The 24,532-nt window shown below is 37.7% G+C and overlaps 1 protein-coding gene across 12 annotated transcripts in view; it reads right to left on the reverse strand.

The window, feature by feature from the left end:
* Nucleotides 1-24,532, reverse strand: part of ABCC9 (ATP binding cassette subfamily C member 9) — a 74,786-nt gene that overhangs the window by 35,445 nt on the left and 14,809 nt on the right. For 11 of the 12 annotated variants that reach the window (XR_014581783.1, XR_014581784.1, XR_014581785.1 and 8 more), the window contains 11 exons: nucleotides 19,355-19,549; nucleotides 16,023-16,187; nucleotides 14,390-14,545; nucleotides 11,470-11,604; nucleotides 10,071-10,233; nucleotides 9,413-9,453; nucleotides 8,381-8,523; nucleotides 5,559-5,667; nucleotides 4,260-4,370; nucleotides 3,253-3,325; nucleotides 1,500-1,605 (listed from right to left, as the gene is read on the reverse strand). Coding sequence is in view for 9 of the 12 variants with exons in the window: in XM_083829357.1 (XP_083685483.1) it covers nucleotides 1,500-1,605; nucleotides 3,253-3,325; nucleotides 4,260-4,370; nucleotides 5,559-5,667; nucleotides 8,381-8,523; nucleotides 9,413-9,453; nucleotides 10,071-10,233; nucleotides 11,470-11,604; nucleotides 14,390-14,545; nucleotides 16,023-16,187; nucleotides 19,355-19,549 (1,397 nt within the window). In the remaining 3 variants the exon portion in view is untranslated. The remainder of the gene's footprint in view (nucleotides 1-1,499; nucleotides 1,606-3,252; nucleotides 3,326-4,259; nucleotides 4,371-5,558; nucleotides 5,668-8,380; nucleotides 8,524-9,412; nucleotides 9,454-10,070; nucleotides 10,234-11,469; nucleotides 11,605-14,389; nucleotides 14,546-16,022; nucleotides 16,188-19,354; nucleotides 19,550-24,532) is intronic. The other variant, XM_083829360.1, reaches the window with a different exon arrangement.

The following is a 24,532-nucleotide window of genomic DNA, read 5'->3' on the forward strand; positions in this document are numbered from 1 at the left end:
AACTACTTCAGAATAGAATCCACCTCATTGCGACCTCAATATTTTCATTATATATCTTGAAAAAATTAACCATGGCAAGTCACATATTTGTCCATCAAAACTTCATCTTGCATATGATTACACTAAAGTTAGTCTTGCCTTGGCTCCAACTGTACCTACTACTCCAGTGAGATCATACGTTTAGAATAGCAGAAAGTGAAATATGGCTAGGGAACAAAAAAATGCCATGCGTACTAACACAGGAAAAGTAAAAATATCCAGCTTGCAACATTGCTGTAAGAAAAAGATGACAAAGCAGGTTCCTATTCAATGGATAGGGCAAAAATAATATTGGTATCTGTGACAAAATTCAGCCTTTCTCCTCAAAAAGCTACTTAAGAAGATTTTGGATTGGTAGATTTAAGGAAACAGAACCGAGCTTTAGAACCAGAGAACAAGTCTTGGGGTTAGAGCACACCCCTTCCACAGTCTCTGTCCTGCCTACGCTGGAATAAAGGTTAGTGTCCCACTTAGTTTCCATAGGAAGTTTTCATTCATTGGATCTGAATCCATGTAGATCCAGAGGTCTGACCCCATCCGCAATCCCCTCCCCAATAACAGCTTCTTCAGAGTACTCACTCTTCAGTATTTGGCATCCTCAGTCTGCTTTCTGTAGACATAGGGGGAAGAATATGACTTTCACAGGTGAAGCTTGGGCAGATAGCAGGGAAGGGGGAAAACATTTCTCTCATGTTATTATTAAAGCTTTATTTATTTATTTTTTCTTCTGCTAGCAGCAACATCACTGAGTGGCGAAGACAGCCTTTCCCATATGCTGGTACTCCACATGTACCACTTCTCAAGTGAAGAAGCTCCAGCCTGTCATGCCTTCACTTGTGAACAGTTGCAGCATAATAATGCTGATTTAACAGTCTGGGTAGGAATCAGCATTGTTTTTCCTTTTACATTGGTTAGCTATCCCATCCGTTCAATGCTTCTTGAAGAATCTTGTTATTTGCACAACCTGAGTTGCAAATGCTATGCACAGTGTTACTAGACGACAAATGTCTCTGATGAAACACAACAGATATAAATTGAACCTCATTGTTCTTACCACGACAGGGAAATACATGTTATTTGCTGTAAGATTTTCTTCTAATATAATGAGTACTGTAAACCCAGAGCTGATTCCCACCACGGAAGGATATTTGATAATAGGAAGAGTATATTCTATTCTTTCTATTCCAGTAATTTCTTAGTGCTAATATATTAGATATTAATCACCATACTGGCCCATTTCCCTTCCTGAGGCACTCTGCTCTGCCTGCTATGAACTGTGAAAAAAACAGAAATGAAAATCCCTCATAAGCTTTCAGTTGATGCTTTTCAAAGAGGATCTGGGTGATGCACATGGGTAATTATTTAAGAAGCAGTATGAGACATGAAGTTTACATTTCTCACAAAAAAATCCAGCTACCTCCTTCCTGAATGAAAACAATTAATAGCTATATGATACATACTTGCTCCAGTGAACTTTTCCCTCCAGTGTCTGCATCTCTCCCAGTATAGCAAGGAGAAGTGATGACTTGCCACAGCCAACTTGACCCACAATCATTGTCATCTGACCTATGATAATAACAAAAAACACATTAAAAAGCAAACAAACAAACAAACAAAAAAACTACTCAAGTCCATGAGGCCCAACTAGATCCCATTCTACAGCACTTGAGATAGTTCATTAAATTTGTTAGTATATGTTATGTAATTAGATAGCATTGCATCTGTTCAACTATGGAAATACACTTTAATGGATAGTACAAGTACACACCAAGTCCCATAAGCACAAGAATATTGCTTTGACATACATTATCATACATTGTATGAGAATGTATTATTTTGTGAAAATTATTTAGGGTCAAATGATAATTTGGCTGGGCAGTAATTATTCAGTCCATGATTCCATGAAAATTTGGGCCAATCACAGAAGTGTTTGCATCTGAAAGAAGATCCATTTTACTCTTTTCTCCTTTGCTGTACTCTTCCTCCTGCCTCCTCCTCCCCCCCCTCTTCCATCTGCAGTCCCACCCTATGGTGGTAATGGTGTTAGATCTTGCCACAAACTTATTGAAATCACAAAGTGTGTTATTTGTTGCTTTTGCCAGGTGAGCTTCTTGCCAGATAATGTGTTAACGGACTCATTCCTTCCAAAGTATGTAAGCTCTTAGAATGGCTGACCAAACTTGTGAACCTGTGGCCTTGGATTGTAAACTCCTTAGAGCAAAGACCTGCTCCTGGTGTTACATGTGGGACTGGACCAGCACAAAGGGATGTTCATTCATGTATAGGACACCTAATGCTACTGTGAAAAAGATTATATAGAATAAAGTACTCTAGGATTACTAACCAGCTATGTGACATCCAACATGTGTCAGCTTAAAGGAACAAACTATTTTGAAAGTAAACAGTAGGATATAATATATATATATTCATATATATGCATATATATAAAATCTTATTTAATAACATGAAATACCACCAGACCAGCATTAGGAATTTTATAGCATTCACTATTATCAAAGTAAAAAATAGCTTTTGCACTTGCTACATAGGTTTTCCAAAACAAATCAATGTTCTGTAAACCTGTGCATGTCCTAGCCAAAAGATGCTGTGGATGCAAGAAATGTAGAGGAGGCAGACCAGAAAACTACTTGAAAAAGAAATTCATTCAGGATTCCTCAAAAGACAAACTGCATGAAGGTCAAAGAATGCACTGAGATGAAAACAGCTGTGTACTGGGAGACTGTAACATTGAAGAATGAGAGGAGAAGTACAATATATGACTGCTGTGTCCCTGTGCACCAACTGGTGGCCACTGCTTAAACAAAATCCTGGACTAGATGGACCTGTGGTTTGAAGAAGTCTGGAGTTCTCTCTTTTTTTTTTTTCCTATTAAAAATAAAAAAATGTATTTTTCTGCAACCATCCTTTTTACATTTATTCTTAGTGTTGATGTTGTTCCTGTAACTATAAAAGTAATATAAACAATACAGGTGTATAAAAACTACATTTTTTTTTCTGTGTATATATAGTACTTTATATTGATGACAAAGTTCCATGCCCAATATAATTCATAACTTTGTGTATATTTTTAATCTTAATTTTTTCTTTTAAAAAACTAAATGTGTATTTTTGAGCCTTTCACAACATCAAGAAATGGAATTATTAGCAATCTGATATTACGTATTTCATTTTTAAGATGTGCATTTATCATACCTGTTGGGATTCTGATGTTTATATTGGACAACGTAGCTAAACCGCTTCCCCATGAAAAGTATCCATTGGTCACCTACAAAACAATTATCATGTCAGATACAGAAACATGAGGAGCAAAATCTAGAATGTCTAGTTTGTATTTAAAATATGTTACTAAAAAAACCTATGAGGAATGATGAGGTATTCTCACACAGACACATAAAAATGCAAGTTAGGTTAGAAAAGATTGTCAAACTCAGAAATGTTTGGGAATAAGAAAGGTTACATACACAAATATATACACAGCATGAAAGGCAATAAAGTTGTGATCTTGAGCTGTACCGAACACTTTCATTCTGTCAAGTAAAAGATTAAACACTGAATATAATGATCACAAGATCTCACAGGTGACATTCTAAATACCATAGCTCATCAAGGAATGAGTAATTCTGCATATTGTGATATATGGCCTATTGTGAATGGATTCCCAAAGTACACATTAAATATCCTCAAGGTTCATGCTGGACATAAGAAAAATATTCCCCAGTAGAACCTGGCCTTTATGTGCATACCTCCTTTGGAGTTAACAGATCCATGAAACATTATTTGCAAAGAGAACAAGGACATTTGTGGTGAAAAGTTGTCCAAAATAACTTAAAATAATGTGGCAGAATAAACGACAAAAAATGACACAAAATTTTGATCCTGGTTCTAAGAGTGAAAAAGAAGTGCATGAAGGGAAACTCTAAAAAATCTGTATTAATTTCTGAAAATCAGATTATCTAGCTTTTGTTCCTTTAGACTCATGATGCCTCTTGTTTCCTGAAAAGACAGGGAAACACTGTAAATAGGTGGTCTGAAGACAATTCTTCACATTTTATTTTTGGATAAAGTGCTTATATTTTTATTTTTATTTTTTCTTGTTCTTGCAATGGACAATTTGCCTTTGGAAGAGGAACAGCAATTAGGTGCTTTCTAGTATTGTAGTACTTAGCAGGAGGAGAGTATGTGTTGATTTTTTTAACCACCTTGATTGCGATGTCATCTGTTTCCACAGGACGTGTTTGCCTCCTTGATGGTTGTTCATAGCTTTCAAGCTGATACCTCAAGGGCTGCCTCCTGTTGATGGCCTTGGTGTGCTAAATAGTGAGGTGAAGAGAAGAGAAAAGTTGGAATTCTCAAGAAAGGAAAGCATTTGGTTCCGTAGAAAAAAGAAAGTCCATTCCCTTTCCTCTCACCATTCTTTGTCACAAGAAGAAAAGAGTGCTTTTCAATATGTGTGATAAAACACTATACTGTGTTGTATATATTGCAATGTTTTAAACATCCTTAAGTGAAGAACTGGAATTGATCTTTTTGATGTTGGTCTCCCATGCGTAACCATCCCAAATTGCAGCTCTGTCATCCTCCTCAAACTACTAGGTGCATCTGCCCTACCTGAGGTAGCTCCAAACAAAGCTGTGTCAGTAAAAGTCACTAACAGACACACAGAGTGACTTACAGACACGCAGAGTTACCAGCTTGGTTCTTGGAAGCAAAATAGATGCAACAGTGAAAAGCATATTATATTAACTTGTGCAGAATCCTCCACTAATGCATAATTGTGATTGTAGAACTAGCTTGTTTAGAACTACCTGGGGTATTTGTAAGCAGCACTGTATTGAGCTGAATAGGCATAGTAGGTAGACAAAAGAAACAAAATAAACACTGAAATAATTTTGGTTTTATTTCCTTTATTATAATTGTTAAGCCAGAAAAAAAAATGCTGTTTTGGGTTGGAAAGGTTAGTTCAGCTCAAAATAAAACTTATTTTGTGCTAATTCTTTCTGTTGCTTTCTTCGAGTTCTAGTCACATTTTAAATGATACCATCAGTTTGAAACAGTTGAATTATCTAGCTTTAGAAAAATTTTGAAATGAAAAAATGTCTTTTCCTAAATCATCTTCCTTGTTGTCGTTGTCTTGGCTAGAACTATTCCTCGAATTTTACCCAAATTCGCTAGATTTTTAGCACTCCAGCAACAGCATTTTGGAATGAATTCCTATTTCACAAACTTCAGTGTTGTTTTTTTCCACTTCCAGTCCTGAATTTCCCAGAGCAGGGAGTTGCCCTACCTAAAAATGCCCAATGTACCATGGATTGTACTGTCAATGTACAGAACAATCCTTGTAAACACAGGAATTGCACCTGGGACAGTTATAAAACTGGTCAACAGTAACGTCAGGTAAGAAGCCAAAAAAACTGAACCCTATCAGCCAGGCCATTGGCCTTGTCCTGGGCTGTATGGGTTCTCTGCTTTGAAATTCAGTGTCATGAAAGAGAACTTACAAGTCCCGTGTGCTTCTTACAGGATTCATAAGCCACAGAGCTGTCCCCACCTCTCCAGCTGTCATCTCCAATCTCATCACTGAGGAGAAATTCATTCAGCTTCTGTACACTTAAACAAACAAACAAACAAACAAAACAAACCAACAACAACAACAAAACAACCACAGGACAGTGAGTTAAATAAGCCCAGGTTTCCACAGGTACTTTTCCAGCTATCTACAGTCCAGCCAGCAGGATACACCAAAAATATTTCAATAAAAGTTTGAGGGATATTTTCCTCTTCCTATCAACTGTCTGCAAGTTTTCACTTGCCATTGGGGCAATTTTCACCTATCAGGAGGACAGATGAAATAAATGCAGTGGTAGCTGGAAATGAAGAGGAGAGCTGAAGTCATGTGCTTGCTGCTAGAACCCTGTGAATATGGTTTCCATCTCAGCAGACTTCTCTCTTCTGTGCCTCTGCCATTTCTACACACAGTCAGGATGCATAAATGAGTCATTCACCTACCTCTGAAAATATCAGTGCAGTAGGTGCATCCTGAACACAGCTTTGGCATAAACTACATACTAACAGGACTCAACACCACACAAAACAACACAGCCATGACGAGCTTTGAAGAAATACAGAAAGAGTTCTCTATGCCTACTTCGTAAAACTGCTTCCTGGGAAATACACCACAAAGGTTCATTTAATTCTTCATCACAGAAGGGCTTGATCTTTCTTCTGTCCCACTTCCTGTAAGACTGCCATAATTACTTGGCTCCATCATTCCGAGGAAGGGATGAACATAAGCTCCCACCTGCCATGGTGAAGCTACAACACTTTGCAAAAACTAAGATCTAGGTGCAGGAGAAAGCAGGAGGATATATGCCTTTAGATCAATGATTTGAACATGAACCTGTAAATGGGAAAGCAGACCTGTTTCAAGACCTGTCTGAGCATTTTGTATGGAATAACCAGTAGCTGTTCAAGCTACAGAGGTAGTGGTTAGCAAGAATGTACTGCTATTGTCATTGTTTCCTCTTGCTGGTATACCTGTTCTTCAGATGTCTAACTCACATAACAGAATTTCAGACTTTCATAAGTATATCTGCATCAGGCAAAAATTTATCTTGTAGAAGATAAGAAACCTTGCTCCAATCATCTGCCTAATGAGACATCAAACATTACTTTGTGTTTGAAAGAGGACAGGTACCCTCAAAAGTTTTTGTATTACTAGAACTACTCTTTAAAATGAAATGGAGATTCTGACCAAACTATTAGTGTTTTAACCGTAACACAAATGAGTGCATACTTGTATACATATATTTAACTGACAGAAGGCATTCTTCATTCTTTACTTGGGGGATGTGATGCTCATGGGAGAAAGACGGTATCAAAGAAGATTGCCAAAGGATAAAGTTTGCTTTGGCAAATATATTTTTAAATAATGTCCCGAGGGATAGCCAGCAGTGCTAAGGAAAATGCCCACACCATTTTGATATCAAGGCTGTGTAAATATAGTACAAAGATGTATAGGCTAGGATGATTTATAAGGCAGACTTGATATTTTCCACTAGTCAGAAATCATTTTCAACCTAGGGAAAATCTCTCATGTGGCTCTGATGCTGCTTTGATAAAAATAAACACTGTTTGTTTAATTTGTTTTTGTTTTTTAGTGAGTGTGGTGCTGGTAAATTACAGCTGTGTAGCCTGAAGTCACACTGATTTTTATTTTAAGGAACTTCCAGGTGGGAAGGCTAGTTTGATCTTCATGTCCTGCTAGTGCTTGACCTCTGATATGTTACTGCCCATCAGATGTCAGTCTGTTCCTCTTCGGACAGCCTGGCAGTGTCTACATCTAGATAACTGCCCTATGACCATGATTCTTTCCATACAGACCACTGATGCAATAGCTGAAGATCTGAAATTTGAATTACTACCAACCAGCTTCCTTGAGATTAAGTGTTCTGTACCCCAGCACGAAGGAAGCTGTTTTGTCAGGTTACTTGCAGAAGTGTATGCCTGGCACACACATGCTTCTGATGAAGCAACACATTTTATGAGTTCCTTTTTCTTTTTTTTTTTTTTTTTTAATTTTTCCACTTCGTGCCAGCTTCCTTGCTGTCCTGACATGAAGATCTCTTGCACTTGGAGACTAAACTCCCAAATTTCTGCCTTTCTCTGCTTCCTCTCCTTCACCTCTTTAATGTCATTCAGGGGAATGGCAGTAAAAAATCAGAATTTCCTCTATAAGAAAAGTTCTGTAGTGCTGTTGCTCTTGCATAATTAGTTCTTCGGTGCCTAATGTTCCTCCGATCACTCTTTTTCCAAAGAGAGTCCATGTTATCACTAGACAATGAGAGAGGATTATACTAAATTCTCACTTAACGCACAATGTATCCTTTGTGGAGGTCAAGTTCAGCCTGTTGCTCTTCCTTGCACCAGCAAGGCAAGCCTTGCTAGATAGCTGCAACCCAGCCTCTCTTATCATCCTCTGTGTTGGCTACAGCCCAGAAAAGTACTATGTGAGTGCGATGATAGGTGGCAACAATGTGAGAAGAGAAGCAACCTCAACACAAGAGAGACTGGCCTGGTTCTGAATCCAGACTTAGAAACTTAGTGAAGTTATAAAAAAGAACAGAAAACTTATTTGTCTCTGTATCATGCAGTGAAGAGAAATGGTTACTCTGTTTTCTCTCAGGTTTATAGACATTCTGAGTCCCACCTCTAAATCCTCTTCCAGGTGACCAGGTAGGAACAACCTTTTTCTCCAGCACCTTTCCTGCTGTATTAATGAATGTAGATGTTAAGAGCTGGAGAAACTACAAGGACTGCTTACCTTACGATAGCCTTGACTGCAAAACGAACCACAGTGGAGAGCAGAAACAATGGTGTGACAAGGATGTGGAACAATGACAGTGATGCAAAGGCCTGGGCAGGCTGCAGTGGCTTGTCATTGGTATATGCATAAGTCACAAATGTCTGTCACATCAGAAAAACAGAGCATATTAGTATAAAAGCTCTTGAAAACAAAGAAAGCAAACAAAATGTTTTACTTCAACAAGGCAAAGAACTACATATCGCGGTTTGCTGGGAATTCCAGAAAATTGAAGAAAAAGGTGAGTCCTGTTAAAGTAAAAAAGAATCTAAACATTTGCCAGTAATTTCAAGTGACTCATGCAATTAAGAATGAAAAATAAAAATCTTTGTAAAATCAAGGCATTTAGTTTTGTAAAGTTTTGTAGCTGATTTCAGTGTTTAGAGAAAACAGACAACTCAGAAAAAAATCTACTAAATGTTACGCTTTTTTCACAGATACAGAACTATAATCATATTTCATTGAATTCTGGTACACACCATCATCATTCTCTGAGTACGGCCAGAATTTGGTCTCTGCAGAATTCTTACTGACCAGCAGGCCATAACTACTGTAGCGAATAGGCTGAGATTTAGATCTGGCCAGAGGGCAAACAAAATTTATTTCTCCTTAAACTTTGTAGTATGCTTTTGTGAATACTTAAATGGAGGCTTACAATGCACTGTGTAACAGGAATGCTTTTTCACTGCTAGACAACAGAAAAGCAAAGCCACCTAAATGAGAGCTCACAATGAGAGCTCTCAAAACGAGACCTTCTGAGTTTCTAAAATGTGCCTTTCATTTTTTCTGAATTACAGCTGGTGAAATACCAGTACTGGGAATGGGCATTTCTAATGTCATGCTATGCTCCAGCCAGCACACGTGCATTAACTCGTGCTGGTTTTACGACCATTAACAATGGTCCTACAATAACACCAGTGTCCTTGTTCTCTTTCTCCTCCTCTCTTTTTCTTTCCCCCTTTTTAAGAAAAAGTGATAAAAAGCATTTCTTACTGCAAGAACAGCTGCTATTGGTATGGCTGCATTCATAAAAACTGGGGAAGAGAGATAAAATAGGCATCAGATTACATGACATATAAAAAACATTCTTACAATTAGTTGTATGGCACTAGAATAATCCAGATATTTCCAATTCAAGTACTTAAAACTCCCAAGGGAAAATTCCTCTGCAGGAAGAAATTTCCTTCCGTGACAGAGAGGTCTTAAACATACAAATGAAAAAGCCAAAGAATTATCTCATTTGTATACTTTAGTGAACTGGGATAAAACATTTTATGTGCACAATTATTATGCAACATAACTAAAACATTATCCCCTCAGCTCTTCCTCAGTACAAGGAATACAATTTCTTTTAGACACTAATTTATCTTTGCTGTAATCAAATATATTTATATAAATATCAAATAATATGTTGCTATAAAACAACTTGTAGTTGTAATGTCATAATTAAGGTGACAGAAAACTTACTACAAAAATCAACAAGACGTCTTCTCAAGTTTCTGTGCTATATATTTGTCATGTCTTTTTATTGTAATACATTCCACACAGAATAATGTCATAGACACAGCTGTATCTCACTGTAGCTGAAGTCAGAAGGAATGTTGACATGAGGAACAGGATGCATTTCCAAGAGCTAAAAACAGTTACTTACTGGAAAGAGATGTATGAAGAGCAAATGTTTTCAGACTGGTGAGTTCCTTCATTCTTGTTTCTTCTACGCTAGTACAAAATATGTGCTCCCAGGCATAGAGCTTTAATAACTTTATGCCTTTTAGTATTTCATTGGTTTTCTTTAATCTCTCAGTAGAATAGTCCTTTATTTCAAAAGAAAACAAGGATAAGAAATTGACAATGTTTTGTATTTTTAATGAGAATTTTTTTCCCTTTAATTCTCTTGTAAAATTCATTAAAGAATTATAATTTTATTTGTGATTTTGCACAGGCTTTCAGTAGTCAAACAGAGTAAGGCAACATACAATTTCAGGTTCTTTGGAGATATTAAAATACTTACAATCATGAGGGAAAATTAAGTGACTCTGTTATGAGAAGAGAAATAAAACAAAATACCTGAATCCCTCAAACAGGTTGAAACTCGGGAAGGTGGATTAGTAGGTCGATGGTGTCCATAAGAACAGACGGAAAACTACACATGTGTAATTGCTGATACAAGATTCATTTTGGGATTCATACAGAATGGTCATGAAAATAGGTGAGACGTTTATTCATGTATTTACCTAATTGTTCCTCACCAGAAAACATTGCTCATATGTGCAGGTAAAATCATAACCCAAAAGATTTTATGAGTCAGAAGGAATTCAGATGAGAGCAAAAAGAAAGATTCAGAAATGGTGAAAGAAAGACTTCTGAAACAGTGCAGAAGATAAATCCTCTGTTGTTATAAACTGCAATAACTCAACAGGATTGAAGTATGTTGAAGAGTAGATACACTTAGCTATAATTTGCTTACTGAATATTAAGGTAACAATGATCTCTAAATATTTGAGGACTCATACTTCAAAGGCTGATCAAAAAAGTTCAAGGACCATAAGAATAAGGTTAAACATTAGACAAAGTATCAGAAAACACGTGCAACTGGTAAACTAGATTAGATGATAAAATAAACTCACAGCATTGAAGAGGGCAAAATAGATATTAATCCAGCAATGCTAGCTGAGTTTTAGAGAATGCAAAGGCTTGGAATGAGAATGTAACCTCCAGCCATTTCAGAGGGGGGTTGTACACATTCTTTAATAACATACTCCCATAATTTATCAGTCATTTGTACTATTTGGTAACATCCCATGAAATACAACATTTGAATTTAGGAGTAACATCCTTTCATGGAACTGAATTCAGAGAAAACTGTGCCATTTGGGTGAAAATACTCTCTGTGGAGAGGACAAGTCAAGGCCCACACAATTTCTTTGGATTCTTTCTGACAAACATTGAGGTGCTTTTCTCAGACAGGAAGGGCTGCTGAGCCACAGAGAAACAGAAAGGGAAGAATGATGGAATTAAGTGATGGCTTGCCCCAGATATAAATTACTTACCAGTGTGCTCTTCTGAGCCTCAGCCAACTTTGTAGCTATGAAGTACTGTATTGGAGCTAACAGTACAATAACCGCTGCACCAACCAAGGCACTCACTCCAAGCAAATTATAGAGTAGGATTACACCCATTATTATCTATGAAGAAAAAAAGAAATATAGAAGGAAAAGTAGATTTCAATACACGGGAATGATAGCAAATATATCTATATATTTATTCTTCTAATAAACAGCTAAATGTTTCCTAGGAATTAAGTTAGACCTTATTTCAGAAGGTCATGTTTAGAAAGTGTGGGAAATGAACCCAGATGCCTTTATTTCTGACATTAACTGCACAGTTTGTTTTGGTGCCTGGTAGTCCTAATTCCAGACAATGATTCCAAAGAACTGAAGTAGCACCAAAAAAGATGGTGCTTGCCCCAAGGCATCTGACAGAATCACTGGCCTCAAGTCTTATTTACACTAGAGCTCCTTACATCAAGCTGGAAGCATTCAAAGGTCATGGAACTGTCATGAATCACTTTTGCATTCTGTACAATGGGTCCTCTTCCAACTGCAGACAGAGGCATGTCTAAGACAGGCACTGAAGCACAAAGCAGACGTGCTGGGAGTGACACAAGCATGAGCTTGTGCATCAATACCATGTAGCTCTGTAGGAAAGTACCAAGGTGCTAGCTGAGCACTACAAAATGTTTAGGAACAGTACCCACAAAGGTTTACTTGGGAATGACTCTGATGCAATTACTGTGATTCTGGTGCCAGAGTTAATACAAGCTCTACAACATAAGTATTTTCATATAAAGCTTCACTTTATGGTACAGAAAGATCCTCAGTGATAATAGGACACAAAGAACTTGTTCCCCACTTTGTTTTGCTTTCCCTCACGTGACTCAGCTCTCTCTTTAAATCTGCCCTATTATACAGTATCAAAAATAAGAATCAGTGGATTTCAACATTTTGAAAGCATTATTTACATTTCTAGGCATCTGTAATGCAAGTTAACATACCTAGATGCCTTATTCTTAGCAGAATAGTACAATGTTACAGGTAATAATTTCTACTTGGGGTAAACTCCAAAATCCTTACTGCAGGCCCAATCCTGTAATGAGTTTTTGCCCTAGTAGGGCAAAATAGCATATGATAGTAGGCCAAATATATCGGTGGAGACACAATACATTTCCTAAGGTTAGTGACAGTTTTCAGCAGGCTATGGCCAGTTACACTACATTTGATCACACTGGGTCGATATAAATTCAGTATTTGCTAGAAGCTGTTCTGCTTGAGGAATGGGCAGCCTTTACAACTGTTGTTTCTTGGGACATCCCTGGAAGCTCATCTCTTTTGCATAAGGCAAGACAGGATAGTTCCATCATCTTTTCCAAAGCAGTATGTTTCTAATCCAGCCCACAGTTACCAAGGGTTATTTCGTTCTCTTCTTTTCTTTTTTTTTCTTCTTTTTTTCAAAGAGCTGCCAATTGAACTGAACAGGCATAAAGACACATTATCACAATAACAGTACCATTGACATCATCTGCATAACACTTTGAGAAGGAAATAGTATTTTCCTTCTGATTTTATTGTTGAAGCAGAGCTGTAAAGTACTCACTACAATTTATAGTGCTTAAGCACAGAAGGAGACTAGTATAACCCAGGCCACAGACACTCACTAAATTCATCATCAGGTGCTAATTCCTGGGTGATGTTATGCTCATTCTTGGACAAAGATATGATCAAGTTGTCCCTGTGTTCACTGCCTACTGATTCCCTGAAAGTGAAATACAAGAACAGAAGTTTCCTCACACCAGCCTTTTACAGTACTGACGAGGAAGGCCATTACATTCCTTCAGTGGAACTAGACAGCCTGTTCATTTAGTAACACTCCAATATTAACAGCAACACTTCCAAATAAACCTGGATGTGAAATGGAAACCTCTTTTTATTGATTTATAACTTAAGACGGAATCCTCTGCATTATTTCTAAGGTCTGTTACCATGCAAACTTTTTTTTTTTTTTGGTCTTTTTCTCTATTAGTTATTTTATGACCTTCTAAACCCTACCATATCCTACAATCTACACATAAAAACAATATTTGTTTCCATTAGCAGTAGTCTTACTGCTGTCTATTATAATCAATTATTGACGCAGTTCCAGGCAAAAAGAATGGCTTCTATCCCATTTTTAACTTGTTTGGTGTTGATGGGGTCACCTATAGGTTAGGAGCATGCCAATCCCACCTGAAGCTAAAATTTTGAAGATGCTATAGGGTTTCAAGCTTCATGGAAAATGAGTGTGGCTTAGGACCTTAGTTATCTATGTACTTCTCAAGATTTCTTTCAGGCTAATAATTTTTACCTTTCCTTCCTACACATCTGCTTTTCCTTTTTTTCCAGCCTTGATAAAAACCAGGTGTTTGTGTCAGAGCACCTCTGAGCATTTTATGCAGCACACTGTTGGTGTTGCCATCAGTCACAGAGCATAATTCAATTGCTTTTTGTTCCTGCCACAAAGTGCAGTTACAAGTGGGCACTGCAAATGCAACACTTGGCACTGCAGAGATGCCCATGCTGCTGCTATGTGGCAGAAGCAAAAGCAATGACTTGTGTCAGTAGAGGAAGAGAGATGAGCAGGGAAAAGATGACAGGTCATAATTTTAAAGCCACAGATCATATCAATGACAGCAAAATCCTACTCAAAAAAAAAAAATAAATCCTCTCTTTATCGGCCCTTAAAGAGACAGCCTCCCAGTTCTTGGAGGAGATGATGGGCCACTCTTCTGCTTGTTAGTCCTCTTCCAGGAAAATGAGCATGAAGTCCAGTGCTAGCAGTTCCCCTCTGAATTTGGTGTTAGTCTCACAGAAGATGTATACTCTTTTCAAACAGGTTGGAGGATCCTGACATTTGGCCCTTACTTTGATGCTCTACCTGAACAGGCATAGCCCACAGATTGGGGCACAGGAACAAGAACCACATTAATTGATTTGTTTCTATGGCTACCAAGTTATTGATTTGTCCCAGTGTCATCTCTCCCATGGACAAGTTTGATGTGGAAAGTCTCAGGATCTTATTGTATATCATTGCCTGTGGGAAAGGAATAAAATGGCACATATGAAAATGATGTCATTATAAAGCAATAGCAGCAGCAGGATGTTTCACATTTCAGTATCAGTGATTACCTAGCACAGACTCTCATTTGAGACAAAGAGAGATGGAGACAGAATGAGAAAAAGAACCAGAGAGAACAGACTTTTAAAAACTCCAAAAGCTTTGCTGTTTAATGCTGACCTAAAACAGAACAAAATGACAAGAAAACATCAACATTGAGGAGACTGGGCAGATCTTTTTTTAATAAACACGTGGTGAGCCTGGTTTTCTGGGCACTGTCAAAGAAATTCTTGTTTCCAGTGAAATAGTTGAATTCAAGCTATGAAGTTTTGAACAGGGTGGATTTATATTCCTTTGCATTTCTCTCCTGTACCTAGCCATCTATTTCCATAAAATCTGTAGGAGCTTAACAGGGTTTAAGGTTAATTAGGGCTTCTACCTACAAGAATTTTAAAGACAAATGCTGTGAGCCCAGTCACTGCTATGATTAAATTTCACACAGTGCAGCTTTAGGGAATTTTTAAAAATAATTTGTACTCTTTGCCCTGTTTTGTCTGTGAGCAAGGTAGATCCTAGAACCGCCATTTTGGCAACCAGGAATCATAAAAACATAAGGAAATAATCAGGTACTCTTTCTTCACCAAGTCTATACCCTCTATCCTGAGAGAAGAGAGAAAATGTTTAAAACAGCTACATCAGTCACTGTGCACACAGAAAGAGAAGCCTCCACAACGGCACAATACTCCTGTGGTTAGTTACACCTGGGAGAACATCAGTCCAACTTCTGTTCTGCTCAAAGTCCTGATACTTTTTGAGGAGTTTGGTTTGTGGATGTTCCAGCTACAGCCCGCAATTTGAGCTGGAGCTGCTGGCTTTAGTTCATAAGCATGACTTTCACAGAGGGTTAATAGATGCTGGTTTTAAAGACAATTTTGGAGATGAATCACTCCTGTCTCATCCCACAGGGCTCTGTGCAAAAGGGCATAACTGTTCAGAATCACCACTCATGATTCATGGACAGCTCTCCAGTAAAACATAGCTCAGCCAATGATATGGCAGATGACTCTGTTCACAGTCAGCAAAAATAAATTCATAAGCAAATGAACAAGGCAAACACAGAGCTTCAAACATCAGTATGCTGAATAATGCTGCTTATCTTCATACAACTAATACTATCTGCAGAGATATGTTCTTAGATGCACAGACTGTTAAACTTCTCCGTATTACTATGATGTGTCTAGTTCTCAGTGAAAGGAATTGCTACCATGACTTTGGCTCTGTCGGTGATATTACATTTTCTAGTTTTCTGTGTAAAAATACAGTGCATATCTTCTCTCAAATTATTATTATTAACTGAGTCTTTTGAAAAGAAAAAAAAAAGATAAATGAAAGTACAAAGTGGGAGCTAATGTCAGTAAATTTCTTGGCAGATCATGGGAACATCTTTGCTCACCAGTAAAGCACCTCGTAGGTTGATACCAGTTTCTGTAGTCACATAGTAGGAAGCCTGCAGGAATGTCCTCTGCAGGATAAGGGCCAGGAAGAGGAGAACTGCTAAAACATAGACATTCCTGAGAAATTCCTCTGAGGAGAGATATGAATTTGATGGATCCTTCAACTGAAAAGAAAAGGAAAAACATGACAACAATGGCAAAGGAGGGATTGTCTGTTCTGCATTAGAATAAACTATATTGATAGTAATATGGGAAAGTTACAGGAATTATAGCTCTTACTGTTGTACATATCACAATCATTTAGGCAGAATTTAAACTGTCTGTTCCTGTTCTAAAGATTTAGCACACTAATTTCAAGCAGTTCTGAAATAAATTGTTTTTAGCAGAAAAGGGACAGTGAGGTTACCATGCTTGGTTTATCATTAGTTTATCCATTGAATTCTGAGTTGGAGGATAGAAATACCACTCAGCAGAAGATAAAGCTTATTCTACCTGCACATGAAGAAGTTGCAGAAATAGTATTTTCTGTAACACGATTGGTTTATTGCATTGATATTGCAATATTGAGTATGTTGCATTTGTACAATATGGAAGCAATTCCTTCCAGAAATATAGTCTATTTCACCTGTGAACTCTGAATAAAGAAATGTTTTAGCTGCCAGTATTTCCCATGAAATGACATGTAAATGTCTCTATGAGGAAAAACAATTCTTGTTTAAAACACTTAATTTGTTTTCCTTTTCTGTTTTTTTATGTTCATTGTGCTGCTCTGTTTCAGCCAGAGAAGGAAATAAATGCACCAAAATACTGCATGGAAGGCTGTTCCTTTAGCATTTTCGATCCAGCTGGAAGCAGGATGTACTGGAATTCTTACAAAAAAAGAAGAAAGGAAAAGCCTGTTCTACTGAAATCCCCAGCCTGATGCTGAGATGAAAGGTCTGGGAAATACTGAAAGGTAAGCTGCGTACCTACACTCTTAAAGAGTCTTTCATTGCTCTGGGTTGCTCTAACCTGCCAGAGGACTCCAGGGAGGAGAGAGGTGCCCTGAGCTTGCAGGCGCACTTCACCATGGTCACCCAACCAGGAGAAGTTCAGACTGGTCATTAGGAAAAAATTGTTTATTGTGAGGGTGGTCAAACACTGGAACAGGCTTCCTAGAGAGGTGGTTGATGCCACAGGCCTGTCAATATTCAAGAGATGTTTGGATAATGTCCTCAATAATATGCATTAACTTTTGGTTAGCCCTAAAGTGGTCATGCAGTTGGACTAGATGATCTTAGAAGGTCCCTTCCAACTGAACTGTTCTGTTCTTCCTGTTCTGTTCTGGTTCTGTTCTGTTCTGTTCTGTTTTATTCTATTCTAACCTCACTCCACTCTCCTCCCTCTGTCAGAGACACACAGTGGATGAGTAGCCTGGGTCTGGCCTGAACCCGTCGTGGAGCTGGGGGGGAATCATTTCCCATCCCCAGTCAGACATCTTCTGTACAAATTAAACCATAAAATTCCAAAAGTCATGGAGGTACTTAAATGTTTGTAAGTACCTAATGGTGTTTTCCAAAGAGCCAAAGTCTGTAAGACACCTAAATCCTGCTGAAATAATAGGACTGAGTTGGTTACCAGCTCAAGACTCTTTGAAATGAGGGCTGCTTAAGTGCATAATTGGTCAGATAAATATTTTCTCTCAATGTTCTGCTGCATCTAACTTCCCCATGTCTACATAGTAGGGATAACAATAACAAACTACCATTTTAGATACCTTTATCAATATATATATAGGGTTCTCAAGAAGTAAGGCAGAATGAACATAAAATTCAAGTAATTTACATTAATTGAAGCTAGAAATAATTTAAAGGAGAAAAACATAACAGCAAGAACAACCAAGGGAAAGTTTATCAAAATCTGTAAATTAAAAGCAAATGTATTCTGAAATATATCCAACAGAAATAGTGACTGTCTGTCACCAAGCCAGCCTTTTGGAGCACTTTCAAGTTCTCCAATGATTTTAATCTTCCTTTTAGGCAGTGGTGATTAAAATGCAACCAAATAAAACACTTCACCAAAGAGTGCAACAGATAAAGGAAGGGGAAAAGGTACAGGTTGCTAAATTTTAGATCCAGAAATGATCATTTCCAAACTAAAATGTCTTGTTTGTTCAACAAGCAAAAATAAAACAAAACAAAACAAAAACACCACCTATTTTTGAGGCAAAAGATGTACTTTGCCTTTTAACTGTGTGGCTCAAATCCAACATGTGGAGGTTCAAAGATGATAAAAAGCTTTATTTGATAAGCTGCACAGTTACACTCTGCTTCTTCAGTGTAATGGCTGGATGAGAGTCTAAAGCCAAATTCAGAGAATCAGTCAAGAAAATGAATGTTAGGAGCAAGCAGCCAAGAAGATGCTTGGATAGCGACGACAGTCAAATGCTTTATCTGCAGAGGAAAATTTTATTCCATTACATACCTATCTGCTCATTCAAATATAAAACATTCACTATATAAAGTGTATGGTTGTATTTCCATACCCTAAAAAAGACAAAGGAAAATACCTTTTTTGTGTTTTGTCTGATGTCAGCTAGTAAAATAAATTTTGTCTTTATGTTTTCACTAGTTACTAACAAATTCCTGTTCTTACGACAGAAAATGTTTTGCATCAGAGGTTTGCTCAGCGCTCTGAGAGATGATATCTGAAAGTGCAGTCTCAGTGAAACTTGAAATGATATGTGAACTAGCAACTTGTGTGCATCTCTAGAAGAAAGGATTCTATTGAACAAAATGGATGGTCTTCAACTTTGCACATACTCAATGTATTTCATCACAGCAACAAGCAGAATGATCAGTCATAGAGGGTGACTACTCTTGGCTTCTCAGAGGAAAATGGATTGCAAATTGTTCAAAGTGTCAATGACTGACAAATGGACAGATGGACAGAAATTAGGCAGAATCCCCAGACTCTTCCTTGCTGGATCCATCATTGGGGCACTACCAGTGAGGTGTCCTGCCTGAAATGAGGAGGCACAGTTGAAGAGATGCACAGAAACTGTTCCTTCTCCCCAGAAATTCAGAACAGACTCCACAAAGAGGCAGACAGCTGGGCTGCTGGGGGAAGCCTGCACTATCTCTGTACCTGTGCTGCATTCATACCCAAGACTTTCACTACTCAGGTCTATAACTTGATGGTCTCTCACAAAAAAATACTCGATTTGCTTGAAAGTAATAATGAAACATTACAATGATGATCATAGGCATATAGGAACATACAGTATTAAATACCTGATATCAATCAAGAACTTATGCCAAACAAAATCTTTTAATCCATGTTGTCGGGTTACCTTTTCTGTTGTATTTGTGTTATTGGTTGTGTTCTGGAAGCCCTGGACAATGCCAGAAATGCATAATGGCCCAGCAAAACCCAGCAAGTCAGCCAAGTAACGGAAGGTGCTACTGAGAAGAATCGGTCGTCCAAAAGCACTGTACATTGCTAACCATATTGAGGGACTCCGGTTGGGCTGGTCTGCTACCTTTTTCTGGAAAACAGAGAGAAAGGTGTCAATGCACCAAGAGGCCTCCTTGGCAGTATGTGGCAACTTCTATTTCATTCTTGTCTGGATGCCCAAATGGTTCCTGCAGCGTGTTGTAGAGTAGACAAAGCATCAAACATGATGTAGGTATCAGCAGATTTCAGACACTCTTCACAGCAAATTCAAATTCTGCCTACTCTTGGTAACTGTGGTTCTTCACCTCTAAAGCCTAAAACTTTTCTCAACCCATGAACACAGGAATGCAAATACAGATTAAGCATACTGGTATGTAGATATTGCTCTTCATCACATGTGTGCTCAGGAAAGGGTCTGACCTTTCAAGCCCTTGCTCCTGGATAACCTTTACTTTCACAGTAGGTGTGAAACCACCTCATCCAAAGGCTTCTGATATGAGAGCGAAAAAATATGGTCAGACACCTAGAAGAATATCGTTTAATTTAATTTATCTGGATTTTTTTCTCTCTCTTGGATGCCTTTCAGGATGATTATACTTCAGCTGATCACTAATTACTGCACTCAAAAAGGTGAAAGCAGTGGGCTGTTTTAGGAGGTAAGGTTAAATCATCTAGTGGTCCTTTTGAGCCTTCAGTTCTGTGAATCTGTGCAATATCTTGACTCTTGCACTAAAACACCAGCCAATGGATATCTCTGAGCCTTGTCAGAGGAGTACTGATATTGCTGAGGCCCTTTTAATCTTAAGAAGAAAGAGGTTTATTTAACAGATCCATGGTCTGCAGAGTGCTGTCTTGCACTTTGGGCAGCAGCTTTTGACACTGTAAAAAAGCATCTGTCATTTTTCAAGTAGCACAAATGCCTGCAAGTTATAACCTAAGCCAAGCACTCTTGAGTGTTCACAGAGACATTTTAAGTACAGCCCAGTAATAACAGGCCCCTGCCCCAGCAAGTTAACCAATGAAAAGCTAGTATGTCTGTACTGTCTGTCTGCTTCATGTATTTTTTTTTTCTCTTTTCTCATTTTTTTCCTTTTGTGCCACTTCAACAGTAAGGTAGAATGTTCCCATGGTGCCAAAAATGTACAAATGTACTGGAGGGGCAGATAAATGTTTGCTGACTTCTAGAGAATACGCCAGGCTGGTCAAAACCAATGGCAATAAGTGTAGTACAGAGAAATAGGCAGCATGGGGACAAACTAGAGCTAACAGGCTGTTTTCAGGCTTACCGCTTCACAGAAGTAATTCTCTTTTTTTGTTGTTTGTAGGCAAGTAGAATGTATGTCACAGACAAACTTTGGGTTATTCAGGTAGCAGAGACCAAATTTTAAAGATGTTTTGGAACTTGAAGATGAAACAACCAGATTAATAAATAAATAAATGAATACAGGTGGAATCAGACAGACCAAAAATCCCATTGAACTAATTTAGAATTAGGAGCTAGAGTGCAATTTTCTCAAACCTCTTCTCTCCTGTTGAAACTATGGCACTGACAGAGTGACCTGGTCTGAATGGGTGTTACACATGTTCTGCCCTGCAGTGTGCCCCCATCCTCACTGCTGCTGGGGGCAATCCAGACCACAACAGCAGATGGTGGTCACCTCTGCACCCAGGCACTCCTACACATCTGTATCTCACCAGACAGCTACAGAGACCTGCACTTTAACAGTTTGATAGGAGCTAAGTTACCTTCTTAGGAAAATGCATGTCGTCTTTTAGAAACAACAACACATGCTATTCTGGGCATTCCATCAATGGCAAATTTGGGAAATGGTAATGGTGAATTCTTATGTCTTTAATTAATTTTTGATATTTTAATTACCATTTTCATTACTTACACAAAATTCACATAATTGTCATCACTACATGTAATGCATTTACTCTTCACTGGAGTTCTACTAACTAAATTAATATTCTAATTACAAGTGTAATTGTCATCCTCCTTGCTATTCAAGATAAGTATATCAAAGACAAAAAAAAGAAAAGATCAAATGTAAGCCTTAGAGTTACTTTCTTTCCCTGATATCTGCCACTTAAATTTGTGAAGTCATTCCATATTCCTTCAAAGAACTTTCTACCAAAAAAAAAAAGACATTAATTATTAACAGAAAAATAGAAACGTCATTAGACATATCTGTCAATGGGTTGTCAGACTATTAATCTTTACTGCTTAACAATGTTTGTTCTTTTTGTATTTAATCAGGACTTCAACATAACTGAGGTATCTAACGTGAAGGGAGGAGAAAGAAGAGTGAATTTTTTTTTAATAATCACGAGATTTTATGGAATGGTCCTCTAGGCCTGATGTTATGCACTTCAGTATAGTATGGTGTACAATACAAATCTCTCCTGGATACGTGATATATGCATTAGTTTGTGGTTTGAAACATCTAGACCACTTGTACAGTTACCAAAAAAAATAACCATCAAGCAACAGCAGAAACACAATCAAAATATTTTTAAGGATTATATGACAAGTCCTACTCACATGTAGTACATTGGTCCAAAAATTTGGCTGTGAGAGATTAGTTTGATATTATTAAGTACTTTTTTATCATCTTAATCTTATTAAAGAATTTTTTATCTTTAGCCAAAATGTCCTTTTATATAGTGGGAACTAGGAACATGCATTAAAGGTCTAACCCTATGTGCATGATGTGCACCACAGCTTATTTTGCAGAAGCAACCTTCACATCCACTGTTACAATTCTTAGAAAGGTGATATTAAAATACAGTAAGATCAAGTATTTCAGTTTCTAGGGCAGACTATCTAGAAAAGCAAGAAAATATACTGTGTCTATCTTTTAGGATATTTACTGATGGAAAAAAATAATGTAAAGGAAAGCCAATTGCAGTGTGTTTTGTTGAATATACATTGTTTAGGAAAAAACATATTTAAGTAAGCTTGGTTATCAAAAGAGCATGTTTTACCTGTTAATTTATAATATTTTCTACTTTGAAAGAACACATGCTGTATTCTGTTTTATGATATTCTATTTTATGTTGCCTGTTACAAACAATCTCCAAATCCAGTAACAAATAACCTATATCTTATTGTAAGAGCTGGAATGCCTTTTGCAGTATTGACTACTAGACTAACAGACAATTAGAATGTCGATCTCCAGTTATTTAGCCTTTATTGCACTGTTTTAAAATATTTTATATTATAATAACATTACTGATAACTGACTTCAATAGTCTATAAAATATAATGCAGCATGAAAGTGATATTAAAATTAAATGACTTGATGCTTTGAAAAAATAGTTATAACTAAAGAATTTTGAGCAGTGTTTGTATTAACAATGCCAAGAACTGCTTGATGCAGATTGGTAAATGTAAGAAAAGAATAGTGAATTCAGATTTGTCACCAAGAAGTGTTAACTGTGGTCTCATGTGTCAGTGGGCAAACCCTCATCTGGAAGGAGCCAGAAGGATTCTGTCAACAGAGTTGAATACAGATTTCAGGAGTGATTCTACTGGCATCAGAGGTAAGAAGAAAAGGTTTCACTCAGTGTTCACAGACTTCATCGTTACTCAAGTGGCATAATATTATTTTAGCAGAATACAGCAGCCATAGAACATTTGTTTCAGCCCTACAAACCTACAGTCCGATATGCTTGGGCTACAGACTAGGAAAACAGTGATTTTGAGCAAACAATCATTAACCTAATTAATTTCCCTTGCTTTACTTTTTGGTATGCCTTCAAATTTAATTTCAGGCAGAAGGGACAGAAAAACAACAACAACAAACAAACAACAACAACAACAACAAAACGACAAACCACACTTCATGTGAGCTGTGTCAAAGGCATTTTACAATACAGAACATTCATGTTCTTGCACAGTGTCTTTCATCAAGGTGCGATAAAAAGGTTTTGGAAAGGAACAGTAGCTTTCTTCCCACATGGCCAGAGAGTACAGCTGAGATCAGCTCTGTGCAGGCACAGGCAGGGGTAACCCAACTTAATCCAGTGGATATGGGGGCTCCCCTCACCACCTGTGGAAGGTTAGTGTAAAATACACCCTGTCAACAGAGACAGTGAAGTAGCATCTATTCCAGATTGCAGACCATGCAATTTTCCAAATTCTGTGGCTATTTTCTGACCTGGCCATGTACAAAACCAACACGTTGCTTTTAGCCCTTTGGTTTACTTCCACATTGTCTATAAAATATCAGTTAAGGGTTACAGCCTGTTTTAGAATATTAGCACAAATAGAGGCTATCATAATCTTGAGACTTTAAACACTTATGCAAACAAACGGGAAGAAAAAAATCTGATGTAAGTCATCTTTATAAATGTAGGTGCATGCAAATGTAAGGGCAAAATACTGCAAGTGTTCATATGTTCATGGTGCACATTGATGGAAGCTATGCACTGAATGCTTGCATTCATGCACAGAAGCAATAACACACTTCAGTTGCCTTTTGGAATCTGACTCACATATTTGTGCAGGCACACGCTGTATCTGCAAATATAAATGAGCTACAGACAAATGCTTGCACTGTTATGCATGCTTGTGATAAAGAAAAGAACAAGACTGAGCTCTTCAGGGATATGTAGGTGCCTAAGGCTTGTTGGTCTCTTTCACTAAGATTTAGGCACCAAATGCTTCTTTAAGGAGCTGGTCTAAGAGATGCACTTCTCCTTTGGTGTGAAAAGCCCAGTTCTGATGACTCAGTATTTTTCTGCTTAAAGTAGAAGGGTCTTGGACTCTCTGATAGCGTAAAAATCCATTACAAAAGGCAAAAGAAGCAACTTCAATCTATTAAAATGTAAAGAATTGTACTAATTAGGCCTTCACATCAGAGACCACAAAAGAGTCTTAAGCTCCACCAGCTACTGGGTGGAGAGAGCTGCTCTTTCCAGCTTCCCCTTGCATTGACATTCTTAATTGTATGCTGCTTGGTAACAAGTTTATCTGATGTGTACAAGAAAGGGATTTACATGCCTTTGTCTTATGTGCTACATTGTCCAAAGTGGCCTCTGACTCCTTGTAACCTCTCTGGTTATGCTT

This window comes from Anser anser, assembly GCF_964211835.1.
Source record: "Anser anser genome assembly, chromosome: 1".
Lineage (NCBI taxonomy): Eukaryota > Metazoa > Chordata > Aves > Anseriformes > Anatidae > Anser > Anser anser.